The sequence below is a fragment of the Haemorhous mexicanus genome, chromosome 32, assembly GCF_027477595.1.
Source record: "Haemorhous mexicanus isolate bHaeMex1 chromosome 32, bHaeMex1.pri, whole genome shotgun sequence".
NCBI lineage: Eukaryota > Metazoa > Chordata > Aves > Passeriformes > Fringillidae > Haemorhous > Haemorhous mexicanus.
The window spans coordinates 3,179,901-3,204,799 of record NC_082372.1 but is presented as its reverse complement, the minus strand read 5'-3'; the positions used below and the strand labels follow the sequence as shown (position 1 = coordinate 3,204,799).

General features: G+C 53.8%; 1 protein-coding gene and 1 long non-coding RNA gene across 2 annotated transcripts; both read right to left on the bottom strand.

Annotated features, from left to right (window-relative positions):
* Nucleotides 1-21,903: 21,903 nt before the first annotated feature.
* On the bottom strand, nucleotides 21,904-22,831 carry LOC132340648 (uncharacterized). Its single transcript, XR_009489965.1, has 2 exons — nucleotides 22,289-22,831; nucleotides 21,904-22,128 (listed from the first exon to the last, which is right to left on the bottom strand). It is a non-coding gene; the product is annotated as an uncharacterized LOC132340648 (long non-coding RNA).
* Nucleotides 22,832-23,728: 897 nt separating this feature from the next.
* Nucleotides 23,729-24,499, bottom strand: LOC132340588 (uncharacterized). The gene has a single exon (XM_059871662.1). The coding sequence runs from the start codon at nucleotides 24,468-24,470 to the stop codon at nucleotides 23,745-23,747; it is 726 nt and encodes a 241-aa protein (XP_059727645.1). The 5' UTR covers nucleotides 24,471-24,499; the 3' UTR covers nucleotides 23,729-23,744.
* Between the last annotated feature and the right edge of the window lie 400 nt (nucleotides 24,500-24,899).

Sequence of the window (24,899 nt, the reverse complement as noted above, 5' to 3'; positions counted from 1 at the left end):
CTATCTTTGACACTTCTATCTTTGCAGCCCGGTCTACCTGCTCATTGTTTTGGTGCTCCTCATTAGCTCTGCTCTTGGGGACATGGGCATCTACATGGCGGACCTTCACAGGTAGCTTCCCTACCCTGGTAGCGATGTCTTTCCACTCATCGGCAGCCCAAATCGGTTTTCCTCTACGTTGCCAGTTAGCTTCTTTCCACCTCTCCAGCCATCCCCACAGAGCATTGGCTACCATCCATGAATCAGTGTAAAGGTAGAGCCTTGGCCACTTTTCTCTCTCAGCAATGTCCAGAGCCAGTTGAACGGCCTTGAGCTCTGCAAGTTGGCTTGATCCACCTTCTCCTTCAGTAGCTTGAGCAACCTGTCGTGTGGGGCTCCATACGGCTGCTTTCCACTTTCGTTTCATTCCCACAATGCGACAAGAACCGTCAGTGAAAAGAGCGTAGCGCGTTTCTTCCACTGGCAGTTCATTGTATGGTGGAGCTTCTTCAGCACGTGTCACTTCTTCCTCTTCATCAGCAAGACCAAAGTTTTCACCTTCTGGCCAGTTTGTAATTATTTCCAGAATCCCAGGGCGATTCAGTTTTCCAATATGGGCGCGCTGTGTGATCAGAGCAATCCATTTGCTCCATGTGGCACTGGTGGCATGGTGCATAGAGGGAACCTTTGCTTTGAACATCCACCCCAGTACTGGTAGTCGGGGTGCCAGGAGGAGTTGTGCTTCAGTGCCTATTACCTCTGAGGCAGCTTGGACTCCTTCATAGGCTGCTAAAATTTCCTTCTCTGTTGGGGTATAGTTAGCTTCAGACCCTCTGTAGCTTCGACTCCAAAATCCAAGTGGTCGGCCTCGAGTCTCCCCAGGCACCTTCTGCCAAAGGCTCCAGGACAAGCCATGGTTCCCGGCTGCAGAGTAGAGCACATTCCTCACCTCTGGTCCTGTCCTGACTGGGCCAAGGGCAACTGCATGAGCGATCTCCTGCTTGATCTGGGTGAAGGCTTGTTGCTGCTCAGGGCCCCAGTGGAACTTGTTCTTCTTACGGGTGACCAGGTAGAGGGGGCTCACAATCTGACTGTACTCAGGAATGTGCATTCTCCAAAAGCCTATGGCACCTAGGAAAGCTTGTGTTTCCTTCTTGCTGGATGGTGGAGACATTGCTGTGATCTTGTTGATGACATCAGTGGGAATCTGACGCCGTCCATCTTGCCACTTCACTCCCAGAAACTGGATCTCTTGAGCAGGTCCCTTGACTTTGCTCTTTTTGATGGCGAAGCCAGCTTTTAGGAGAATCTGGATAATTTCCCTTCCTTTCTCAAACACTTCTGCTGCCGTCTTCCCCCATACAATGATGTCATCAATGTATTGCAGATGTTCTGGAGCCTCACCCTTTTCCAGTGCAGTCTGGATCAGTCCATGGCAGATGGTGGGGCTGTGCTTCCACCCCTGGGGCAATCGGTTCCAGGTATACTGCACTCCCCTCCAGGTGAAAGCAAACTGAGGCCTGCAATCTGCTGCCAGAGGAATGGAGAAAAATGCATTGGCAATGTCAATGGTGGCATACCACTTTGCTGCCTTGGACTCTAGCTCATACTGGAGTTCCAGCATGTCTGGCACAGCAGCGCTCAGTGGTGGAGTCACTTCATTCAATGCACGGTAGTCCACAGTCAATCTCCATTCTCCTTCAGATTTACGCACAGGCCAGATGGGGCTGTTGAAGGGTGAGTGGGTCTTGCTGACCACCCCTTGGCTCTCCAGCTCACGGATCATTTTGTGGATGGGGATCACGGCATCTCGATTCGTCCGATACTGCCGGCGGTGCACTATCGAGGTGGCAATTGGCACTTGTTGCGCTTCCACCTTCAGAAGTCCTACTGCAGATGGGTCTTCTGACAGTCCAGGCAAGGTGTTCAATTGCTTGACGCCCTCTGTCTCTACAGCAGCTATTCCAAATGCCCATCTGAATCCCTTTGGGTCCTTGAAATACCCACTTCGGAGGAAGTCTATGCCTAAAATGCATGGGGCCTCTGGGCCAGTCACAATAGGGTGTTTCTTCCACTCATTTCCAGTCAGGCTCACCTCAGCTTCCACCAAAGTGAAATCCTGGGATCCCCCTGTCACACCGGCAATAGAAACAGACTCTGCCCCCACATGTCTCGATGGGATTAAGGTACATTGTGCACCAGTGTCGACCAAAGCTTCGTATTCTTGTGGTTCAGATGTGCCAGGCCAACGAATCCACACAGTCCAAAAAACACGGTTTTCCCTAGCCTCTACCTGGCTAGAGGCAGGGCCCCTCTAAGCCTGGTTATCCTTCTTTCCCTGGACATATGTCTTGGAGGTTCCTTCAAGGGCATCAAAAATATTGTCATTATCATCATATATGACAGTTCGGTTACTGGCTACTGGAGCTGCTTCCCTTTTGGAACTTCCTCTCTGAGTCTTCAGTTCACGCACCCGTTGTACCAGAGCAGCAGTAGGTTTTCCATCCCATCTCCTCATGTTTTCTCCACAATCACGCAGGAAGAACCACAGCTCAGCTCGTGGGGTGTACCTTCTCTCTCCATCTGGGGAGCGTCTGCGTTGGGCACCAGAACCTCTGATCTGTACTGCCGAGATTTGAAGAAGGTCTTCCTTAATCTCCTCTCTGAGCTTCTTGTGATTCTCCTCTATCTTATCCTCTAACCTCTGCAGACGTGTTTCCACTGCTGCGATTCTGGCATGTGTCGGGCCATGCACAGCGTCTGCATACGCTCGGAGTTTCTTTGCCATATCCAGCACGGTCTCCTCACCGTCATCTCGCTTCATTATTGCTAGAGCAGAAGCATATTCATGTGGCCCGAGTCGTACAAGTTTTCTCCGCATTACAGATGTGCATGGTACCAAGTCTGGATTTACAGTGTTTACATCATCCGAGAAGACAATCTCTGCCACTGCCATTTCCCTCAAGCGTTGGATCCCTTGCTCTATGGTCTTCCACTGTGTTTGCTGCATATAGAGATCGTCTGCACACAGGTATCTTTGTGCAACACTTCCCAGGACCCGTGCCCAGAGGCTGTGAGGGTTAGCCCCCCTCATCATTCCTTGGTCAATGACAGGATCCTGTGACAGGGATCCCAAATGCCTGGCTTCACTGCCATCCAAAACTGTAGCCTCACCTGCAGCATCCCAGAGACGGACTAACCAACTAATTATGGATTCATCAGGTCGCCGGGTATAATCCTTCCTTAAGCCACGAAGGTCCTTCAGGGAATAGGACTCCATATTGGCTTCTGAGGCTGTATCAGTTTCATTAACTTTGGGCTTTTTATCAGTAGTTGGTGGTGAGGGTCCTTCCCCTGGATCATCATCGTCAGTCACTGGCCGATTGGTTTTGCTCGTGTACTTCTTTCCTGCAGCAACTGCCAGTGGCTTAGGCTTACTGTCTGGTTCAGCTCCAGCCTGAGCAGCTGGAATGTTGGCTACAGCCTGAGTGATTGGAGTAGCTGCTGCTTTATCTCCCTGCCTGCCTGCCTCTGTCTGCTGCCCTACAGTATCTAGCAGGGTGCGATAAGCGTAGGCCAGGGCCCAGCTTATTGCAATGAGACTTTTTTCCTTACAGTCACCATGGCATTTCTCTTTCAGGTATTTTCCCACCTCAGCTGGGTTCTGAATTTGTTCACATGGAAAATCCCAGTCTACAGGATCAGAAAATTCCTTCAGGGTTTGGCCCATATTTTCCCATTCTCCACACCACTCATCATTTTTCATGCCTGAGTCTACTTCTGGGTCAGGGGTCTTGTCAGCTCCTCTGGACATCTCAGCCCTCATTCTAGAGAAGCTGCAGACCATATAGAGGAAGCTTACCACATTAAATGCCAGAAACATGGTCTCCTTAACAGTCAGGGGAAACTGAACATTCTCAAAAAGTGACATAACAGATTCAGAGGAGAAGAAGGAAAGGAAAGGCTGGAAAGTCTCATTCCCTGCTCCTCCTCTAACAAACTGGGTGCAATTACTAATAAATTCCCAAAACATACTGCCGGAACTAGGACGCGGGGTAGGACGAAGAAACCATAAACCATACATATTGTAAGCAGACTCCAGCAACCTTGTAAATGCCCTATAAATCATTATCACCAAGGCCAGCAAAATAGCTATTCCAATCCGTGCCCCTGTACTGTGAAACTTACGTCTTAGGGACAGTAATCCTAGTGACCAGAAAGGTACTGAAACCTCAAAAAGGCTTATAGACCAGAACCACATGAAGGCCTCCACCCCAAGAGACATTACGAAATCAAGCAACATGGCTACTGACTGCTTTAACTCACTACAGAGCAAGCACAACCAACATGCAATCAATAATGCTTTTTTCCACTTTCTCGAGCCACGCGTTGGGCGCCAATTGATGTGTTTGTCCTGGTTCAGGGCAAATTTGGGAGAGAACCCCCAAAGGGCCCCCCTCGGAAATCGGATTCTACCACCCCTCCCCCAACCGGTCCAGGAGAAAATACTTCCTTGGAGAAAAGTGGAAAAAAACTATTTATTAAACAAGAAAAACTTAATATTAAACAATAAAACCCCTTGCTGCTCCAAAGGAGATGACACACCCAGAAAGTCCCCTCCCCAGATTCCAGTTCAGCTCACTCAGTCCCTCATCAGTCCCTCCGGCGCTGGAAATGCCGTGGCCCAGGCCCGGCCCGGCCCACCGAGGCGAGCTGCTGGTGCTCTTATGGTTGTTCAGTCCAGAGCAGGTGTGAACAGGTCCAGAGAAAGGGGAAAAAAGGGAAAAAAAGCACAGTCCAGGGAACTTCTTTGCCTCAGCTAGCTAAACTAACTAAAAAGCAAGGAAAAAAAAGAGCCCTGTCCCGCCGTCTGTTCATCCGCAGAAAAACACACAGTCCAGAAGCAGGAATGTGTAGGAGTGAGTTCAGTGTCTGAAAACAAACTGCGCGCCTCCTCTCCCCCCCTCAATCCTTGGAGCAAGTCTTAAAGGTGCAAAACTTACTATTCAGCATAAACGGAATGAGACGATTGGGGATAAAAGCATCATATAGTCAACCTAGGACATGTGGCATTTCCCACCACAGGCAGTTTTTCTCCTAACAGCATCTGGTTCATGTTCCCTCTCCCATTTCAGGGCACTTCTTCTGTGGATCCCGAGCAGCTCCTCCTTCGGTGAGTGGGAAAGGAACCTTTGGTGTTTGGAATTGTGCAGCAAGTGGTGAGTTTGGCATGTGGCAGCTGAGTGCCATCCTGGGAGGCTGAAGGAAAGTTCCTGTCAGTGTCTCAGCAGCAGCAGCATCAAAGGGATCCCCGTCAGTTTTCTCCTTTTCTGCTGAAGAGCTTTAGAAGAGCTGCAGGTCTGGCTTTGCAGGCAGAGGATTGCTGGCTGGCTTTAGCCATGGTGGAATGTTGAATTCCCAGCAATAAGTGGCAATGTCAACTTTAGCCCATTGTTAGTTGGAACAGCTCCAAACCCAATTTCTGCTTAGTGCAGCTGGATGTGCAGCTGAGGATAAATAAGGTGAGAACTGAGGTAGAACTTCCCGTCCCTCACGCTGCCGTCTGTCCACAGGGCACAAAAGCAGCACCAGCACCTCCTGTGGCTCCCCCTGCTTCCAAAGAGGAGGCCAAAGAGGAGGAAGACAGCAGTGAGCTTCCCACTGTTCTGGGAGACGAGGTCAAACATCCCGTGGTGTGGGAATGCAACAGCGAGGCTCCTGCGGATTGGGACAAGGACAGTGGACATCTCCTGGAGTGGGACGAGAATGGCCAAGCTCCCATGGCATGGGATGAGGACAGCAGACATCTCCCGGTGTGGGATGAGGATGGAGGACATCCTGTGTCTTGGGAAGAGGAGAGTGAACATCTCCCAGCATGGGAAGTGGACAGCAAACATCCCCTGGCTTGGAAAGATGATGGCGAACCGGCAGCGTTTTGGGAAGAGGATGGAGAAGCTGAAGAATTTTGGGAAGAGGATGAAGAACCTCCCTCCTCTGTGGGATCCTGGGCTGAGCATTCTGACAGCAGCACAGCCCTGCAGCCAGAGGGGAGAGGGGAGTGGTGCCTGATGCAGCTGAGTACGTCTGCTCTGTCCCTGGGTGCCCGAGCAGGGCGCTGTGTGTGTGTCTCGGCATCAGCTGCACCCAGGGTTGCTCTGCAGCTGAATGTCACCGAGCCATTTCTTGTCCTTCCCCAGCTGAGACCAAGGGGCTCACGGCCCCAGGGAGTGGGGCTGCGTTCTGGCTCTGCTGCAGGGCGGGCTCTCACTCTGGGAGGGAGCGTCTTCCACGTGGTTTCTTTCAGGGAACACCGTGAGCGAGGCGGAGCCTGCCGAGAAATACCTGGAGCTGGAGCAGATTGGCCAAGGGTAAGGGCATGGCAGCGACTTCTGCACAAGCAGGGCCAGGGGTTGTGCTGGTGCAGGATCCAGTGAGAACTCAGGAGGGCTCCAAACACCTTCAGACACTGGGCTACCATCCTGCTGTCTCTCAGTCCTGATCAGAATTGATAACTGTGGTCAGGAGGCATCGTCAGAGCCCCCTGAGGCTGGCAGTGTCCTGCCTGCAGCACGGAGCAGGACCTGGAAGATCTTCTGTCCCTGGAACTGGATTGCCTAAAAGAGCAACTCACCATCTGATGACTGTCAGAAAGCAATTCTCAAGAAGATTTCTTTCAAATATTTTCCTTTGAAAAATATCCACGGGTCAGAATGATCAACCTAAAGGTTTAGAAACAGAAACCAGAGATGAACTAATAAGGGCTCTATTCTAGCACAGGTAGCAGACCCCATCCATTCAGTAACAGACACAGAGCTGATGCACTCAGGGGGAAAATGCATCACCTGCCTGATGGCAGGGCCCCTGAGGAACCTGCAGGTCTTAGGCAGGACATGGAAAAGGATGAAATGCATTCTTTTCCAGTTCTTTAGACCCCCATTTCCCCTCCTAGGTTTTGAACTAAAGCAGTTCAGGGTGGACATTTGGGATTTGCTCCAGCCCAATTCCTTCGTGCTGGGTCTCAGTTTTCTCTTGCACACCTTGCATGGCAGAGGGCTGGTGGCTGCTGTGCTGTTGTTGGAAGGGTCGATGCACCCAGGTGTTTGAGAAGTCTGCAGGCAGCAGAGATCTCCTGTCTGGGCTGGCTTTCACTGCCAGGGCCTAAAGCGCTGCTTCTTTCTTCTCTGCTGTTTTGTCTCCAGGGCTTTCGGAACCGTTTACAAAGGACTGGACAGGGCCACTGGAGGAGAGGTCAGTGTCAACACGCCCAGCACGCCTGGCAGCTCTCCAGGGCTTTCCCCTCTGCTGGGAGCTGTGGCTGCAGCTTTGGGGGCCAGCAGAGCTTTCCTGCCCAGGCTGCTCCTCTGAAGGCAGAGCAGTGTCAGCCTGCAGAGCACAGCTGGGACAGACCTGGTCCTTCTGAAGTGCCAAAGGAATGCAAGGAGGGCAGCGGTGTCTGTCAGAGCAGGGTGCACTGGCTTGGTCTGCATATCTAAAAGTGTGAATGCATCAGCTGCTGGAGACTGAGGCCCAATTTATCTTCACCCCAGCCTCTCACAGGAACACTATTTAGCAGTATTTCCATCCTGTCTTTCATCTTCAAAGAGAGCCTCAAGGCCTGATTAGGGAGAGATCCTGCTTGGGCTCAATTTGGGGTTTTAGTCCTACTTCAGCTGTTCACAGAGAGAGGGAGAGAAATGAGAAGATGGATGTCCAGAGCAAAGCTCTCTCTCAAACCCTGCAGGTGTGTTTGGGTCTGGTGTCAGTGACAGCCTGTGACAGGGATCACCTGAGCAATGGATGTGCATGTTTGCTTTGTTGTGCAATCCCAAACAGAGCAGTTGCATCTGAAATCATAACCAAATCCCATAGAACTGCTAAAGGGTTCCTGGCTGTTTTGCTCTGTTTTCACAGAACCAGAATTACCTCCTGCTTTCCAAATGGGTTTGAATAATAATAATGAGAGTGTTGAGGCCATTTGAGCAGACTCTGGGTGCAGAGGATGTTGTTAGAGCTTTGAGGCTGACAGCTGAGGGACCATTTCTGCAGAGCTTGCAAGGCCAGATGTCTCTGGCCATGTGTCCTGTGAGCAGCCCCCAGCTGGCAGAGCAATGGGCTGTGGGAATGGCACTTGCTGAGCTCTGGTGTCCCATCCCAAGGCAGTTTGGCACAGCCCGGCTCCGTCGCTCCAAACAGACTCGCTCCGTGTTTGCTGTGGCCTCCTGCCACAGACTCCTGCAGTTCAAGGGCTGCCATGTCCCTTCAGGTGGCCATAAAGAAAATGAGTCTCCGAGGGCAGAACAGGGAACGAGCTGTGAATGAGATCCTGCTCCTGAAGGACAAGAAGAACCCCAACATTGTCAACTCTTTGGACAGGTGAGTGCTTCAGCTCTTATCCCGTGCCCGGGCCCTGCGTTAACCTTTCCTGGCATCCCGAGTCTGTAGCCTTTGAAAATGCCTGACCCAGCCACATCTTCCCCAAACAACAGCCTGGCAGTTCACTCCCTGTGTGTGCTTTTGTTGCTTTGGTTTGGTTTTTCCTTCAAGTTGACCCCGTTTGCTGTGTCTCCCAACAATTGCTGATGAACCACAGCAGAAATTATTTCCCTTGGCTTCTTCTTCCCAGCCCTTTTCCATTGCTACAGATGGCAGGCAGACCAGGTTCTTGTTTCCAGCAATGCCTCATTTGCCCATTTTTCACTGGCCTTGCCTGTTTCTGAAGGGACTTTCTGAAAGGTTTTCTGACTGCTTTTGTCCCAAGTGCTGCACGGCCTCCTCCCCTGGATAGCCCTGGCAGTTGTGTTGCCTTGTTCTGGAGGGAATGGTGGAACTGAGGAGTTCAGAAGCTGAACCAGCTGGGGGCAAGTGTTGTGGTTCCACATTGATCTGGGCTGTTGCTAACCTGCATTTTTCACCTGCTTGCCATCTAAGGCCTGTCCTTTCTCACAGGTGTCTCCTTCTCCTTTAGACTGTGCAGATTCCAAGGGCTGGGCAGCCTGGCAGGAATGTCTCTCCATCTGATTCTGTCCTCACTGACAAGTGACCTGGAAACAAAACTCCATCCAGGCTTTTCCATGGGGGAATTGAGCACTGCCCATTCATCTCCATGCCATTGTTTTCCTCTTCCAGCTTCCTTGTTGATGGAGAGCTGTGGCTGGTGATGGAATACATGGATGGAGGAACTTTGCAGGACGTTGTCAGACAGACACGCATGGCTGAAGGAGAGATGGCAGCTGTCAGTCGGGAGGTGAGGGATCCTGCTTGTCACTCCCATGGCTAGGACACGATGGTCCTTCCAAACAGGCATGAGAACAGGAGTGGCTCCGTGCTCAGGGCTTTGTATCTGTGCTGTTTTCATGAGCTGGAGAAGAAAGAGCCTCTGCAGTGAATGGCCTGCAAGCATCACTGCACTTCTACTCTGTTCTTGCTCTCTCTCCTGCTGTTGTGGTACTCTCTGTCCTTTTTGGATTGGATTTGCTGTTCTCAGCTTTGCCTTGCACCATTTGCCAGGAGCTTGTGTGCACTGCACTCCTGGCCTCTCCCAGCAAAGCTGCTGCTGGCAGAATTCTGAACTTTCCTTTCTGGTGTGATATATTCCGGCCATTGGTTTTTACCCTGGTGTTTCTTGTTCTCTCTCAGTGTCTGCAGGGCCTGGATTTCCTCCATTCCAACCGGGTGATGCACAGGGATCTGAAGAGCTCCAACATCCTCCTGGGAATGGACGGCTCTGTCAGGCTGGGTGGGTGTTCCTGGCCAGGCACGGCGCTCCCGGGCTGCGGCTGTGGGGCTGCTTCCCAGTGAGGCCAGAGCCCCACAGGGGCTGCTGGGGGCACTGCCCGGGCCCTGCTGCCAGCTGAGAGCGGCTGCCCCTGCAGAGAGCTCAGGAGAGGAGCAGGGTGCCAGCCGTGCCTTTGCTCTGGCTCTGGCCCTTCCAGAGGGGCAGCAGTGGGAATCTAAAGCTCCAAGGGAATCAGTAAAAGCCACTGCATGAAAGCTGAGGGTTTCTGTAAGGGTCCAGTTCCATCTTTCCTTGGCTACAGCCCTGAGGACTTTCCCAGCTGACTTCACTACTGCATTCTCAGATGGAGAGTGGGGAATCTTTGTGCTTGGTTTCCTCATTCCAGCTGCCTTTGACAGGGTTTGTTTCTGTCCTCAGCTGATTTTGGCCTCTGTGCTCAGCTCAGCCCTGAGCAGGACCGGCGCAGCTCCATGGTGGGCACTGCTCACTGGATGGCCCCAGAAGTTGTGACCAGATCTCCTTATGGCCCCAAGGTGGACATCTGGGCCTTTGGCATTGTGACCATCGAGATGGTGGAAGGAGAACCTCCTTACTTCAGGGAAACGGGGGCCATGGTAAGAGGCAAATTCTCCAGTGGTTGCAGAGGCCTGTGAGCACAGGGGGACCCTGCCCTGGGAGCAGCAGCTGGAGGTTTCTGCACATGGGAAGGGAATTCCCAGAGGACTCCAGCCTCAACACAGACGAATGTTCTGCAGTCTCCAGCAATAATTTGCTTTGGGATTTACGTTGTTGCAGCTCTTCTGGCTCTGAGGATGACATGGAAATGTGAAGCAAGTGCATCAGCTCTAATGTTATCTTGCAAGAAAAGCTCAACCCAACCCCACATCCCACCCCCAAACCCAACAAGATTTCTGCAGGAGCTTCTAGAAGACATTTTACAAGATGATCTCCCCTCTGATTCTTCTCACTGTGAAACTTGTTGAAAACCTGAGGATGATTGTTTAACATCCCCATAGTCTAACATATTTCTTTCCTAGTCCAAGCTACTTTCTCTGTGTCACCAAAGCTGAGCTTTCAGCATCACAAACCTCCTGTTTTTGGCCTGGCAGTTTCTGGGATGGGGCATCAGGAATGCATTCACTTGAGTGTCAGTGGCACTGCAGATGCACTAGATGTAAGAATCCTGTGGAATAACCCAGGCAGACCACACTGACTCTGGAAAATGGCCTGTAAAGCTGGTGTCCACATTTGGAGAAGCAAAATGTGCTATTTCTGATGGAGGTTCCTACTACCAGAGTCAGCCAATGAAACTGGCTCTCAGGGAGAAATCATTTGGATGTTGCAGTGGCTGTGGCAGCCCCAGGGTTTGGGTTTTTTGGCTGGCACAGAAAAATGAGCTGTGAGCAGCATCTCTGGCAGGGAGGAAAGTGCCCCTGGAGCTGGGGCTGAGGACCCGGGGTGGATGTGAGCCCGTGTGGGTGTGAAGGAAGCTGGCAGAGCGCTGAGTTTGCTTTCCCTGCAGGCTCGCGCTCTGATCCGGCAGAACGGGACCCCGCAGCTGCAGGAGCCCCGGCGCCTGTCGGCTCTGCTGCGGGACTTCCTCGAGTGCAGCCTGGAGCCGGACGAGGAGCGGCGCTGGGCTGCCCAGGAGCTGCTGCAGGTGAATGCCAAGGGCTGCAGGGCAAGCAGCAGCGCGAGGGAGGGGTTTTCTTGTGGGGCCCCCTCCGACAGTCTCCAGCCTCGCTGCTTTCCACACGCAGAGCGAGCAGAATCCTCGCCTGCTTTGGCCTGGCAGGCTCCTTTCGAGGCCAGCTGGGCCTGGTGCCCCACAGCGAGCAGGGACATCTTCAACAGTTCAGGGGCTCCGAGCCCTGCCCGACCTGAGCTTGGAGGTTTCCAGGGAGGAGGCACCTCCCTTATCTCTGGGCACCTTCTGTCAGTGTTCCCCCACTCTCCTGGTTAAAAAATTCTCCCTTACATCTAATCTGAGCCTGCTTCCCTCTCTTGAGTTTCAAACCATTTCCCTTTGTCCTGCTGCAACAGAGCCTGTGAGGAACTTGGCTCTGGGAAGTAACAGTTCATTTCTTTCTTTTTTTTCCTTTGGGCAGCACCCATTTTTGTCATCAGCCAAGCCTCTCTCCAGCCTGACCCCTCTGATCACTGCAGCGAAGCAACTGAGGGAGCAGCGGAGGAGATGAAGCACTTGAGGAGAGCTCCTTGTTACAGTAGTTAGGACAATTAGTTAGTTATTGTAGTTAGCACTGCTAGTTCGTTATGGTAGTTAGCTGTGGTAGTTAGTTATGACAGTTAGCACTGATAGTTGGTTATGGTAGTTAGCACTGATAGTTAGTTATGGTAGTTAGGACAGCCTGTTTGTTATGACAATTTTTGGAATAAAAACTCTCTCAAACCTCGACTCCCTTGACGTGTCCCTTCCTTCTCCCGCTGTGCCTCAGCTGCCTGGAGCCATGTGAGGGGAGAGCGGGCCCAGCCTGGCCCAGAGCTGAGCCCCAGCAGAGCCCTGGCAGAGCCCAGAGCAGCCTCGGCACCTGCAGAGTCAGCCTGGAAGGAGGCGCTTGGAGCCTTCGGGGCTGCACCCGGCTCTGGGTTACAAACTGTGTGTGCTGGAAAATGCCAGCGGCTCTGCAGGAGGGCAGAAGGGGCCCGGGGAAGGCCCAAGTGCTCCGTGCAAGGGAAAAACCTGCCCAGGCTTTGGTATAAATAACTAGGCAGTGTTAGCTTTTGCTTCATGTATTGAGTTTTAAAATTATTTTTATCACAAAGAGTTCGATATGGTACAGTTTGTAATCACCTTTCACTGCTTTTGCTATAGTGTAATTTGTCAGCTTCTTGTGGCCAATGCCCTGGCCCCTGTGCAGCTCGTATCCTCAGAACATCATTTATGGATGATATTTTAGTTTGTGGAGAGTGTGAAAAACATACATTATAGTTTTGGCTTTCCCAAAATATTAAAGTGGATGCCATGTGTTGTGCATTGTAATGTTAACTTTTGCAGAAGTAGCTGTAGTTGTGAAATAATAACTAATGCTTTTATTTTTGTAACTAACTGGCAATAATGAGAATGACTCAGAGATATTTGTGAAATAGTTAATGCTGGTTTAAAGGACTTGTGGAAATAGCTAAAACTGTCTGCCTGGTCAGATAACACTTGAGGAAGGGATGTGATGAGGACCCCTGCCACTGACCCTTCCACTGTCAGTAACTGTCACCTGCTGCAACCACAGAACAGGGGGCCCTTGTGAGGGAGTGACACACAACCCTCAAAACAACAACCCACGATTCCTGCACGTATTCTAAAAAGGCAGGTTGGGGGTCAGACCAACCTAAAGAATTCCTGGAACATGTAAAGGAGTTCAAAGAAGTGTTTGAATGTGTATAATTTGAACAATACAATGGTAAAATTAGACAAGAAGGGTTGCTGTGGTTAACCATTGTGCCTCTGGCCATTGCCAAGCACCCAGTGCTGTTACTGATTTGTCTCTAATTATCCCTTATTAAACTTTTAAAAATTCTAAAGAGTGAGGCTCCTCTCTCAGAAAACCCCAGTTGCTCACCCCTTGTTGTTCTCCCAAGCCAGGATTTATCAATCCTAAACTTTGTCTGTGTGGAAGAGAAGGAGGCTGTGAAGAGAAGGAAGATGCACTGGTGTGGAGGCCCAGGGGCTTAACTCTCACTTATCTGCTTCCTTGCTGCACCTGTTGTTGTGCACATGTGCAATGTGTTATGCAGATTGGTTTACCAAAAGGTGTTTTCTTAACTGGCCATTATCTTAATTGGTGATGGAGTTTGGATTGGTTGACCAATTGGATCTGTCTGTATTGGACTGTCTGTGAGGGGGTGAGTTTATTAATTAGTACAGAACAATACAGTATGGTAGGATAAGGTGATTGATCAGCCTCCTGCAGTCATGGAGTCAATGCTAATCATTTCCATGACAGCCCTCGGCCCCCATCACTCAGAGCCTGAGCTGCTTGAGGTTTGTTCTGCTGGCAGCTGGGGACTGATGGTTTTTCTTTCAGCACTGGACAGTCCTTGTTCCAGTGCCCCCATTTCTTACAGGATGCACTCTGCTCCTTCTCCGCAGGGGAAGCTTTCTTGGGTGACTTTTCCTGAGCTGCCTTCTTGCTGGGTTGGGATGAACTCTTTCCCTTGGGCCCCTGTCTCAAAACACCTTCCAGGCACCCTCCAGCAGTTTATCTATGTCTTCAACTCCCTTTATCTGTTCTTCTTTTATCATTTGAAGCCTGACCCACACAAAACAAAACCAGATGTGCTTCACCCTCAGCTGATTCAGGATCTACATCAGTATATTTCATGGCAGTTTCTCTTCACCTGTTTAAAAAATCAGTGGCTGATTCATCATCATTTTGCCTCACTTGGTGAAGCTTTGACCAATTTACAGCTTTAGAGACCCCATGTTTTAACCCCCATTCCACGAGGCTTTGATATCAGTTTAATTTTGCCATCTGCTCGGGTGTATTTCCATCCCACCCCGGGTTTCCAAGGGGAAATCTCTCAGTGACAGCGCCTTGAAGCAGCTCCCTGGCTGTGCTCGCCTCAAGGAATGTTGGGATGGCTTTATTGACCACTGGTCCCTCAGTGGGGTCAAGGAATGTGTCTGACACAGAGTTCAGAACAGACCAGACTGATGTATATAGAGAATAATCATTTATTTATTTATTTATTTAAATATTTATTTATAGGCTGTATGGTGCACACATGAACTGATAGATTATATTGCACCAACCAGCAGCTACAAGGAATCACTGATAATAGCAGTATCAAATACCATATCAAATTTCTGGTGATCAATAGCAATGTGTAAAAGGCAATACAAAAGTGCAAAAGGCAATGCAGAATTGCAGAAGCCAATTATAAAATTGCAATTTATGACTCGGCTCTGCTGCAGGCACAGTGGAAAGCTGGAAGCTGCTGAGGGGACTCATTCACCCCTGTCCCCTGTCCCTGAGTGTCCCTGAGTGTCCCCAGTGATATCACCCCTGGAATTCCCATCAGGATTTGGGACATCATCAAGGAAAATTCCCAGAAATTTTGCCAAATTTGCCTCAAATACTGCACGAGGAGGGCACAGGTGACAGCAGCAATGTCCCCGATGATGTCACTGCCATAATAATTTCACGATGGTGACATCACCATCCCTACAGCAGCTTCGGGATGTCCTCGATGGCTTTTTGGCACTTCTCAGTCACCACAGGGGCACTGGAGCTGCTGGAATCACAACTGAAGATGTTGTTGATGTCATCAAGTGCCCCTAGCAGGTGATCCTTGGCCAGGCAGGTGTTGGCCACCCACAGCCGCTCAGCCACGGACACCTTGGCTGGCAAAGCCTCGGGGACATCGGGGGACTCCTCCTCTGTCCCCTCCATGGTGTCTACGATGTCCCTGAGCAGGCGCTGCAGCTCCCGGGCGAAGGCGGTGGCTTTGTCACACGTGGCCACCAAGTGCTCCAGCAGCCCCAGGGCGGCCTCCACCTCCTGTCCCCTCCTGGTGGCCATCAATGCCTGGCTCTTGGCCACCACAGCCTCTCCCATGGCCATGGTGGCCGCCAGCATCTCGTTGGTGGCCACCACCATCCGGGCCTTGAGTGCAGCCACAGTCGAAGCCCCCTCCTCCCTGCCAAGGGCCAGTGGCAGCTCCTGTTCCATGGCCACCATGTTCTCCTGAGCTGTCCCCAAGCAGGCGGCCGTGTCCTGCCAGTCCCTGGCCTTGGTGGTGGCTGCAACAGCAGCCTCAGCAGTGGCCACCTCCCTGCAGGAGTCACAGAGCTCGGTGGCCTCTCTGGCCAGCCGGTCCCATCTCTCCACAAGCCTGGCCACCAACTCCTGCCAGGCGCTGGTCACAGCTCTCACATCAGCCCAGGTGGTCTCAGGGGAGGCCCTGAGGGTGGCCAGGGCCTGGCCCAGGGAGGGGACACCAAAGTGGCCCAGGGAGGTGACACTCCTGTGGTTCAGGGTCCTACACAGGATCTGGGTGAAGTTCTCTAGGTCCTCATGCAGGGAGTTTGGGGACTCATGCAGGCACTTGGCCCGGTGTGGCTTGGTCACAGTCGCCACCAGCTTGCCCAGGGTGGCCACCATGGCCACCAGTGCCTGCAGCTGTGGAGGGGACACCTGGGGAGGGGACAGTGGAGGTGTCAGGGACCTGGTGGCACTTGCCTTGGAGGGCTCTGCTGTCCCCTCTGTCCCTTTGCAACCCCCAGTCCCCTCCTGCCATCCCTATGTCCCCTCTGCAGGGACACAGGGGCATCACAAAGGTGGCACCAGGAACATGGCACTACCACCAGCCCAGTGGCACCAGTTCTGTCCAGGCAGGTGGCACTTGAGGGACTCTTGGTGACATGAGGAGCTGCTGGCACTCGAGGAGCTGGTAGCACATGAGGGGCTCTTGGTGACACAAAGAGCTGGTGGCACCCGAGGAGCTGGTGGTACTTGAGGGGCTCTTGGTGACACAAGGAGCTGGTGGCACTCAAGTGTCCACAACTCTCTCCAGTGACATCACTGCCCTGATGACATCACAGTGGTGACATCACTGTCCCAGCAGCAGCCTTGGGATGTCCTCAATGGCTCTTTGACACTGCTCAGCCACCACACAGCTGCCAGGGTCATTGGGGCCACCATGGTCACCACAGGGACTCAAGAGGAGGTTGTCAATGTCCCCAAGTGTACCTGGCAGGTGATCCTTGGCCAGGCGGGTGCTGGCATCCCACAGCCACTCAAACTTGGCCACCTTGGCCACCAAGGCCTGGAGGACGTCAGGGGACACCTCATTTATCCCCTTCAGGATGGCCTCGATGTCCTTGAAGGGGCACTCAATGTTCCAGTTGAACAAGGTGGCTCTGTCACACATGGCCACCAAGCGCTGCAGCAGCCCCAGGGCCACCTCTGCCCAATGTCCCCTCCTGGTGGCCACCATAGCCTCTCCCATGGACTCATTGGTGGCTGCCGCCACCTGGGCATTGATGGTGGCTATTTCTCAGGCCACCTCCTCCTTGTCCAGGGCCACCATCAGCTGATGGTCCATGCCCACCTTCCTGTGGTTGTCATGGAGCTTGGCGGCCTCTCTGGCCAGCCAGTCCCATCTCTCCACGAGCTTGGCTACCAGTGTAGTCAACAGTCCCCAGCAGGTGATCCTTGACCAGGCGGACACTGGCCTCCCACAGCCGCTAGGCCATGGTCACCTTGGCCACCAAGGCCTTGGGGACTTTGGGGGATGCCTTACTTGTCCCCTCCAGGGCGGCCTCGATGTCCCTGAGCAGGCGCTGCAGCTCCCAGAGGAACAAAGTGGCTTCGTCACACACGGCCACCAAGCGCTCCAGCAACCCCAGGGCCGCCTCCACCTGCTGTCTCTCCATGGTGGCTGTTGTTCCCTCGCTGGTGGCCTCCATGGCCTCTTCCCTCACCTGCGATTCAGGTCTGGCAACCACCTCAGCCCCCTCCTTCCCGTCCAGGGCCTGACCCAGCTCCATCATGTTTTCCTGAGCTGTCCCATAACGGGCAGCCTCGTCCTGCAGCTCCCTGGCCCGGGCAGTGGCCGCCTCAGTGACCATCACCCTGCAGGTGTTGCGGAGCTTGGTGGCTTTCCTGGCCAGTCGGGCCCAGCTGTTCATAAGCACAGCCACCAACCACTGCCGTTTGCTGGCCATCATTGTCACATCTAACCTGGTGGTCCATGGGGTGCTCTCGTAGGCAGCCAGCACCTGGCTCAGGGAGGTGACAGGGTCATCATCATCGGAGGTGACACTGCGGCGCCTCCAGGTGTCATCAATGCTTTACAGGCTGATGGAGCTCCTTGGTTAAATCCTCCAGGTCCCTGTGCAGGCACCCTGGGGACACGAACAGCCTCATCTCCTTCTCCTGCATAGGCAGGGTGGCCAGCAGCTTGTCAGGTTGGCCACCACAGTGACCTGTGGCTGCAGCAGGGTTGGAGACAGCTGGAGAGGGGACAGGGGAGGTGTCAGGGACCTGGTGGCACTTGCGGCCTCCTAGGCTGGCCCCCATGCCCTCGAGGGATCCCCTTTGTCCCCTCCATCCCTTTTGTCAGCCTCTTGTTCCCTCTGCCACCGCCTGCCCCTCCCCTCGTAGCCCCTCCCACGCCTGCCCCTCTGCCACTCCCTGCCCCCTCTGCTGTCCCCTCTGCCATGCCCCGCAAGCCACCATAGGGACTCAAGAAGAGGTTGTGGATGTCCCCAAGTGTCCGCAGCAGGTGATGATTGAATAGGCAGGTGCTAGTCTCCCACAGCTGCTTGGCCACGGCCACCTTGGCCACCAAGTCCTTGGGGACATTGGGTGACGCCTCATTTGTTCCCTTCAGGGTGGCCTCAATGTCCCTGAGCGGGCGCTGGAGCTCCCAGGGGAATGTGGTGGCTTTGTCACACGCAGCCACCAAGCGCTCCAGCAGCCCCAGGGCCACCTCCACCTCCTGTCTCTCCATGGTGGCCCTTATTCCCTCGCTGGCAGCCACCCTGGCCTGTCTCCTCACCCAGGCTTCATATTCGGCCATCACCTTGGCCCCCTTCTCCCTGCCCAGGGCAAGACTCAACTCCAGAATGTCTTCCTGACCTGTCCAATAATGGGCAGCCTTGTCCTGCAGCTCCCTGGCCTGGGCGGTGGCCACCTTGATGGCCGCCTTGGTGGCCACCTCCCTCCAGGCATTGCGGAGCTTGGTGGCTTTCCCTGACAGCCGGGCCCACCCATCCACAAGCACATCCACCTACCCCTGCCCGTTGTGGGCCACCACTGTCACATGGTCCCGGGGTGTCCATAGGGTGCTCTTGCAGGCAGCCAGCGCCTGGCTCAGGGGGTTGACAGCGTCTTCCATCATCGGAGGTGACACTGCAGTGCCTCCAGGTGTCATCAGTGGAGTACAGATTGGTCCGGAGCTCCCTGGTGACTTTCTCCAGCTCCCTGTACAGGCACCTTGGGGACAGGAACGGCCTCATCTCCTCGTTCAGACTGGATAGGATGGCCAGTAGGTTCGCCCAGGGTAGCCACTACGGTGACCTGTGGCAGCAGCACGGCCAGGGACAGCTGGTGGGGGGACAGGGGAGGTGTCAGGGACCTCATGGCACTTGTGGTGGCCCCCAGCCCCCGAGTGGTACCGCCAAAATCCATGGGAAGGTCCAGGATTTGGCCGCCTTGGCTCAATCCCAGGGGGTTTAGGCTCAGCCCGAGGAGATTTAGGCTCCATCCCGCCATTTCCAGGCGGATTCATTCCTCCGTTCCCAGCTGGATTTATGAGGGAACGCGGAGCGCTCTGAGGAGCCCACAAAATTGCCCTTAACAAACATGGCCGCGCTGCTTCTCTCGCGAGACCTCTGGCGAGAAGCGCCAAACGCTGCGCGGACCAATCAGAATGCATGGCAGAAGTACTGGCAGAAGTTACCCCCGCGTCGGCGTCGGCGGCTGCTTCCGGCTGAGACTCGGTGCATTGTGGGCATTGTGGTCCCGGTGGGGCCCAGCGGCGGCGGAGCGGGGCCGGGCCGAGGCCGCGGGGGGGGCGGGGCGGGAATTTGGGGGCGCCGAGGGAGCCCCGGGACCCCTGCCGGCAGCACGGGATGGGCGACAGCGACCGCAGTCAGCACCGGGAGCGAGGGGAAGGGGGCGGGTGAGGAGGGAGTTGGGGGGAGCTGAGGGGGTTTGGGGATTCGTGAGGGAGACTTGGGGGTTCTGAGGGGATCAGGGGGGTCGTGAGGGGGTTTGGGGGTTCGTGAGGAGATATGGGGGGTCCTGAGAGGGTTAGGGGGGGATCTGAGGGGTTTTGGGGGGTCCTGAGAGGATGTGGAGGGTTCTGAGGGGCTTTGGGGAGTCCTGAGGGGGATCTGGGGGGTCCTGAGGGGTTAGGGGGAGATTTTGGGGGTTTGTGAGGAGATTGGGGGTCTGAAGGGAGGTGAGGGGGTTTGTGGGGTCCTGAGGGGATGTGGGAGTCCTGAGGGAGAACTGGGGGGTTGTGAAGGGGTTTAGGGGTGATTTTGAGGGATTCTGAGGGAGAATTGAGGGTCCTGAGGGGATTTGGGAGGTTGTGACGGGGCTGAGGGGATGTGAGGGGCTTTGGAGGGTCCTGAGGGAGAACTGGGGGCTCTTGAAGGTTTTTGGGGAGATTTTGGTGGGGTCTCTATGGAGAACTGGAGTTGTGAGTGGATTTGAGGGGGATTTTACGGGGTCTTGAGGGGGTCTGGGGGGTCCTGCAGGAATTTGGAGGGGGATTTTGAGGGATCCTGAAGGGATTTTTTGGGGGTCCTGACTGGGTTTTGGGCATCCTGAGGGAATTTGGGGCGATTTTGGGGGGTCCTGCAGGGATTTTAGGACTGGATTTCCTGACTGGATTTGGGGGGATTTTGGGATCCCCGACTGGAGTTTGGGGTATTTTGGGGTAATTTTGTGTTCTCTGAGCAGAGTTTTGGGGGATTTGGGGTAATTTCGTGATCCTTGAGAAGAGTTTTGGGGTAATTTTGGGGTAATTTCCTGGTCCCTGACCGGAGTTTTGGGGAATTTGGGGTAATTCTGGGCTCCCTGCTGTTGCGGTGTGTTGCAGCTGGGTTCATCGTGCCCACGGAGGGCGCAGCTGCCGGCGCTGGGCAGGGGAACAAACGAGATGGGTCCTGGTTCCAGAAAGCTCCAGAATCTATTCCTTACCCCCGGGCAGGAGGGGTGGGATGGGGACGAAGGACCAGGCAAAGGCAGGGCCGGGGGTTTTTACAGGGGATCCCAGGAGGGAGTTGGCGTTGGAGGCAAGAGAGGAGTTCTTAGCAGCACAAGGAGGGTGAGATCAAATTCCTGTCTCTTAGGAACAGGGGCACTCCACAACTCCCTGTTTTTAAATTGATCAATGCATGCTGAATAACTTAAAATAAGGGGATTCTCGGGAATATGACTGAATAGTTTAAAAAACCAAAATGAATATTATTCCGCAAATTAATATTAATAATTAATAATTTTTAATTATGATTAACAAGGAATAGAAAAGCATTTGAGTCTTAATCACAAAGGATAAAGTAACAGAAATTATGGTACTTGATTAAATGAATACATTTTTACTTCATGAGTTAACAGCTCAATCTCCTCAGGCTTTTGATCTCCTCACCAGGAGGGGTGCAGTTCTTTGATCCCCTCTTCATGAGGGGCACAGACTTTAGTGTTTGGTCTCAGTGTTGGCGCTGGTATTGTGGGTGTTGTTATTGTGAAAAATGAGTATTATATGGTTGGCTTTTTGCAAATAATAAAAGGAATATTATGTGTGTTATGTTAGAAAGTTAATCTGTTTTACTTAATTAATGCTGTGTTAATCCTCTTAAGTAGTGTGGTAAATATAGTTTTAGGCTATGGCATAATATTAAAATAGAAACTATGCGATGTAAGATACTTTTCTAACTAGCTCAAGAAAGGGATGAGATGTTCAAGAAATTCTTTTCACAGAGATAACAGCAACAAGACACTTAAATCCCAAAGAGAAGAATTATTGCCTCCTTATCATGAAGAACCAGACTCCTTTCACCTCCTTCTTTCAGACTCCACGGAGCCAAACCAGGATTTACGAGATGTAGGGGGGTAAGGTGACAATAACCAGAAAAATCTCTACTTTGAAAGGAATGTTTGCATCATGTATGAGATTTATGAATATGCAGCAGGCTATTGCTTTTAAGGGTTAACCCTTTGTTAGCTGACATGCTTTTATGAGGAAAGCATCCAAATGTTCATAATTCTTTGCTTTTTTATTGTCCTTTATTGTCCTAACTCTGATTGTCCAAGTTCTTACTGCCCTATTTTTTTATTCCTGTTTTTGTAACTATTTTATTACTATTAAACATTTAAATTTTTATAACGAGTGATTGGTTTTTCACAGGGTGGTGGTGATGCCGGCTGACTCCTGCACGGGGCTCGCAGCCGCGCCACGCGGGCCCGGGGCAGGGCCAGCTGCAGAGGCACAGCAGGAAGGGGGAGAGGTAGGTAGATAGGGGGGAAGGGGAGGTTTGGGACCAGAGGAGAAGGAATTGGTGGGAAAAAGGGGAATCTTAAACAGCGTGGTCAGCGCCGTTTTCAGAAGGAGGGCCCAGGACGGCGCGGCCTGCCATGATCCACTTGTACAAGTGGGGTTGTGATGGTTCATTAACTGATCTCAGAGTGCAAAACAACACAGAGGGGATTTCAGTATTCATCAAAACAAATGCACCTTTACTGAGTGCCCACAGCAAATGCGATAGAAGGATTAGAAAGGAGATAAAGGATAGAGAGAGAGAGAGGAAAAAAGAAGGGCTGGGGGGAATAGCTGCCAATGGAGAGATGAAATCCCTGTGGTCTGGACAGTAGATCCGTCTTGTCACATCGAGGAGAATCTCAAATTCTTGGGTTAACTCAGGGGTCTCTTATAGTCCTCTGCTGAGGGGAGAATGGGTTAAGACAACAGAGAATAAGTGTATTGAAAACAGGTATGGACAGTCCATGTTCCAAAACAGGACAAAGCAATCTCAGCAGTGAGCGGGACCCATTGTTTCAGGATTGGTTCTGTGGGAAACCAGTCTTGGTCCAGCGAACACACCTGCAGGCACCACTTGGCAGACATCCCACTTCCGTCAGGCCAGCATCCTGTGTTAGAATTATAAGGGTCTCAGTCTCATTCCTTGGGAGGGGGCTTCAGTCTCCATCCTTGATGGTGGTCATGAGGCAGATGAGGGATCTTCCGTGGGGGGATCACCAGAGTTAGCTCAGAAAGTTCATTTGGCCAAGAGATGGGGAAATTCATGGGCTGTTGTGGGATGGTGAAGCAGGTGTGAGACCGTGGAGGCACAGCAAGCACACCTGCACACAATCACTTGGTGAGCATCCACTTCAACCAGGCCAGAACTCCAGCCAGAGCCCTCAGGGTCTGTCCTTGCGACGGTCATGAGGCAAATGAGGGAAACTTCCAACCGTCTCTTACACAGCAATCCCCATTCCGGGTAGGGAACGGGGGATGTGGAAAGACAGGGGGTGAAGGAGGACACAGGGTGGCGAGAGGATGGCAGTGCTCCCAAACTCCCTCCCAGTCACACCCAGCACCCCCAAACTCCCTCCCAGTGCCCACCAGGACCCCCCCAACCCCATCTCACCCTCCCCAGCATCCCCCAGACCCCTTCCCAGCCATTGCCAAGCCCCCAGCCCCTCTTCCAGTTCCAAGACAGCTCCCTTCAGCTCCTTCCCAGTGGCTCCCAGCACAGCCCAGTGGCTCTCCCAGTGCCCCCGGGGGCTCCCCCGTATCCCAGTGCAGCTCAGGGGGTGCTCCAGGCTGACGTGCTCCACCTGGCTGGTGTAGGTGAGCCTGCCCTGGGGGTGGGGGTTTCCAGCAGCTCCAGGAGCTGGTAGTCCAGTCCCTGTTGGGGACCATGTCAGTGGCCACCATGTGGTCTGAGAGCTCCTGCTGGCCCTGGAACCACCTCGCCTGGATGTGGGCAGGGTAGAAATCCATGACGGAGCAGAGCAGGCGGCTGGGGCCAGGCTGGGAACTCGAGGGCACCAGCAAGATGGACACACTGGGGGCACTGTGAGAGGGAGAGAGTGGGGACACACTGGAATCAGCTGGGGAGCACTGGGAGAGGGGAGGGCTTTAGTGGGGGGGAGAGGGACAGGGAATGGACTGGGAGGGAGTTGAGTGGCACCGAGAGAGGTGGGAGAGGATGGAGGGTACTGGGAGAGACGGTGGAAGTCTTGTCGTGAACTGGGAATGGACTGGGAATAGACTGGTAATTGACTTGGAGGGGCTGGTTGGAACTGGGATGGTCTGGGAATGAACTGGGAGGGACTGGAGTGGCACTGAGAAAGGTGGGAGGGGCACTCGGCACTATGAGAGAGCGTGAAAGTCGGAGAGTGGACTGGGAATAGACTGGAAGGGTCTGGGAAGGAGTTGGAGGGACTGCGGTGGCACTGGGAGGGATCTGGGAATGGACTGGGATGGAACTGGCAATGACGTGCGCGGCACTGCGAGGCCGAGTCCAGGTCGGGGCACTCGGATCTGCGGATCATCCTAGCAACAGATGGGTCATCGGAGGGACGAGCTGTGATTGGCTGAGAGGCGTTATCTCCACGCTCGACCGAGATGGACGCGCCGCGGAGCACTGGGAGTGACCGGGATGGACTGGGATGGGCTGGAGGAGCCACGGGGGGGTCACTGGGTGGGAGAGGATGTCCCAGTGATGGACACAAGGAGGGCTGCCGCCTCTGAGGCGATTCCCAGACTCGAGGGATACTGGGAATTTCAGGAGCTCCAGGGTCATTGGCAGGGCAGGGTCCGAGGGGACGCGCTCTGCCCCGCGCTCCCCTCGGCGCTCCACCGTTGTGAACGGGGCATAAAGCTCGTAGTTTCGCCAGCACTGCGTGTCCACCAAAGCCCGGTAGTACTCCATGTGAACCGGGTGCCTGTTAGAGCGCTTGGCATTCATCTCCCCATAGGCGATGAACCCCACGTACACCCCGACGTCGCTGTCCAATATCAGGAACTGCTCCCGGTTGTAGATGAACCTCTCCACGAACCTCACCTTCTCCGTGCCGTTCAACAAGTGACACTCTTCAATCTCATCCTCTGGAACACCCTTGTGAGTGCAGGACACAGCTCCGGGGTGCCCCCCCAGCACCCCCAGAGCACCGGGGGCCAACCCGGATCCCCACTGCGCACTCCCTGTGCCCCACGGCCGCCATGGGACCCTCCTGCCCGCGCTGCCGCTTCCTCTGTGCCATCCTTCCCCCATTTCCCCTTCCACATTTTTTCCCCTCCCATCTCTGGCCGCTCCCAAAATCACTTTAAGGGTCCCGTTTCCCCATTTTCCTACAAATCCCCCAATCTCCAGCCACTCTCGGGCTCAGTTTCGGGGTCCCCCCTCCCCTTTTCCCCACCCTCTCCCAACGCTCCTTCACCTTCGCCCACCCCTCTGCCCCTCCCGCTCTCCCTTTTGGGGGGGTCCCCTCCTCCTCCCGTCCATTCCGGGCTCCCCCCTTCGCCCCCTTTTCCCCCTTCTCCCCCCCACCGTCCCACCGCCTCCCGCCCCCCCCCGCTCACCCGAGAGCCCCGCGCCCGCAGCCGGGGGGGCTCCCAGCACCACCAGTGCCACCAGTCCGGCCCCAGCTGCCGCCCCTCGCCCCACGGCCAGCGCCGGGCAGGGGCCGCAGCCCCGAAGCAG

Excerpts from the sequence above, each read along its gene's own strand:
- LOC132340588 (XM_059871662.1), bottom strand. The coding sequence starts at position 24,470 with ATGGGGGAAGGATGGCACAGAGGAAGCGGCAGCGCGGGCAGGAGGGTC.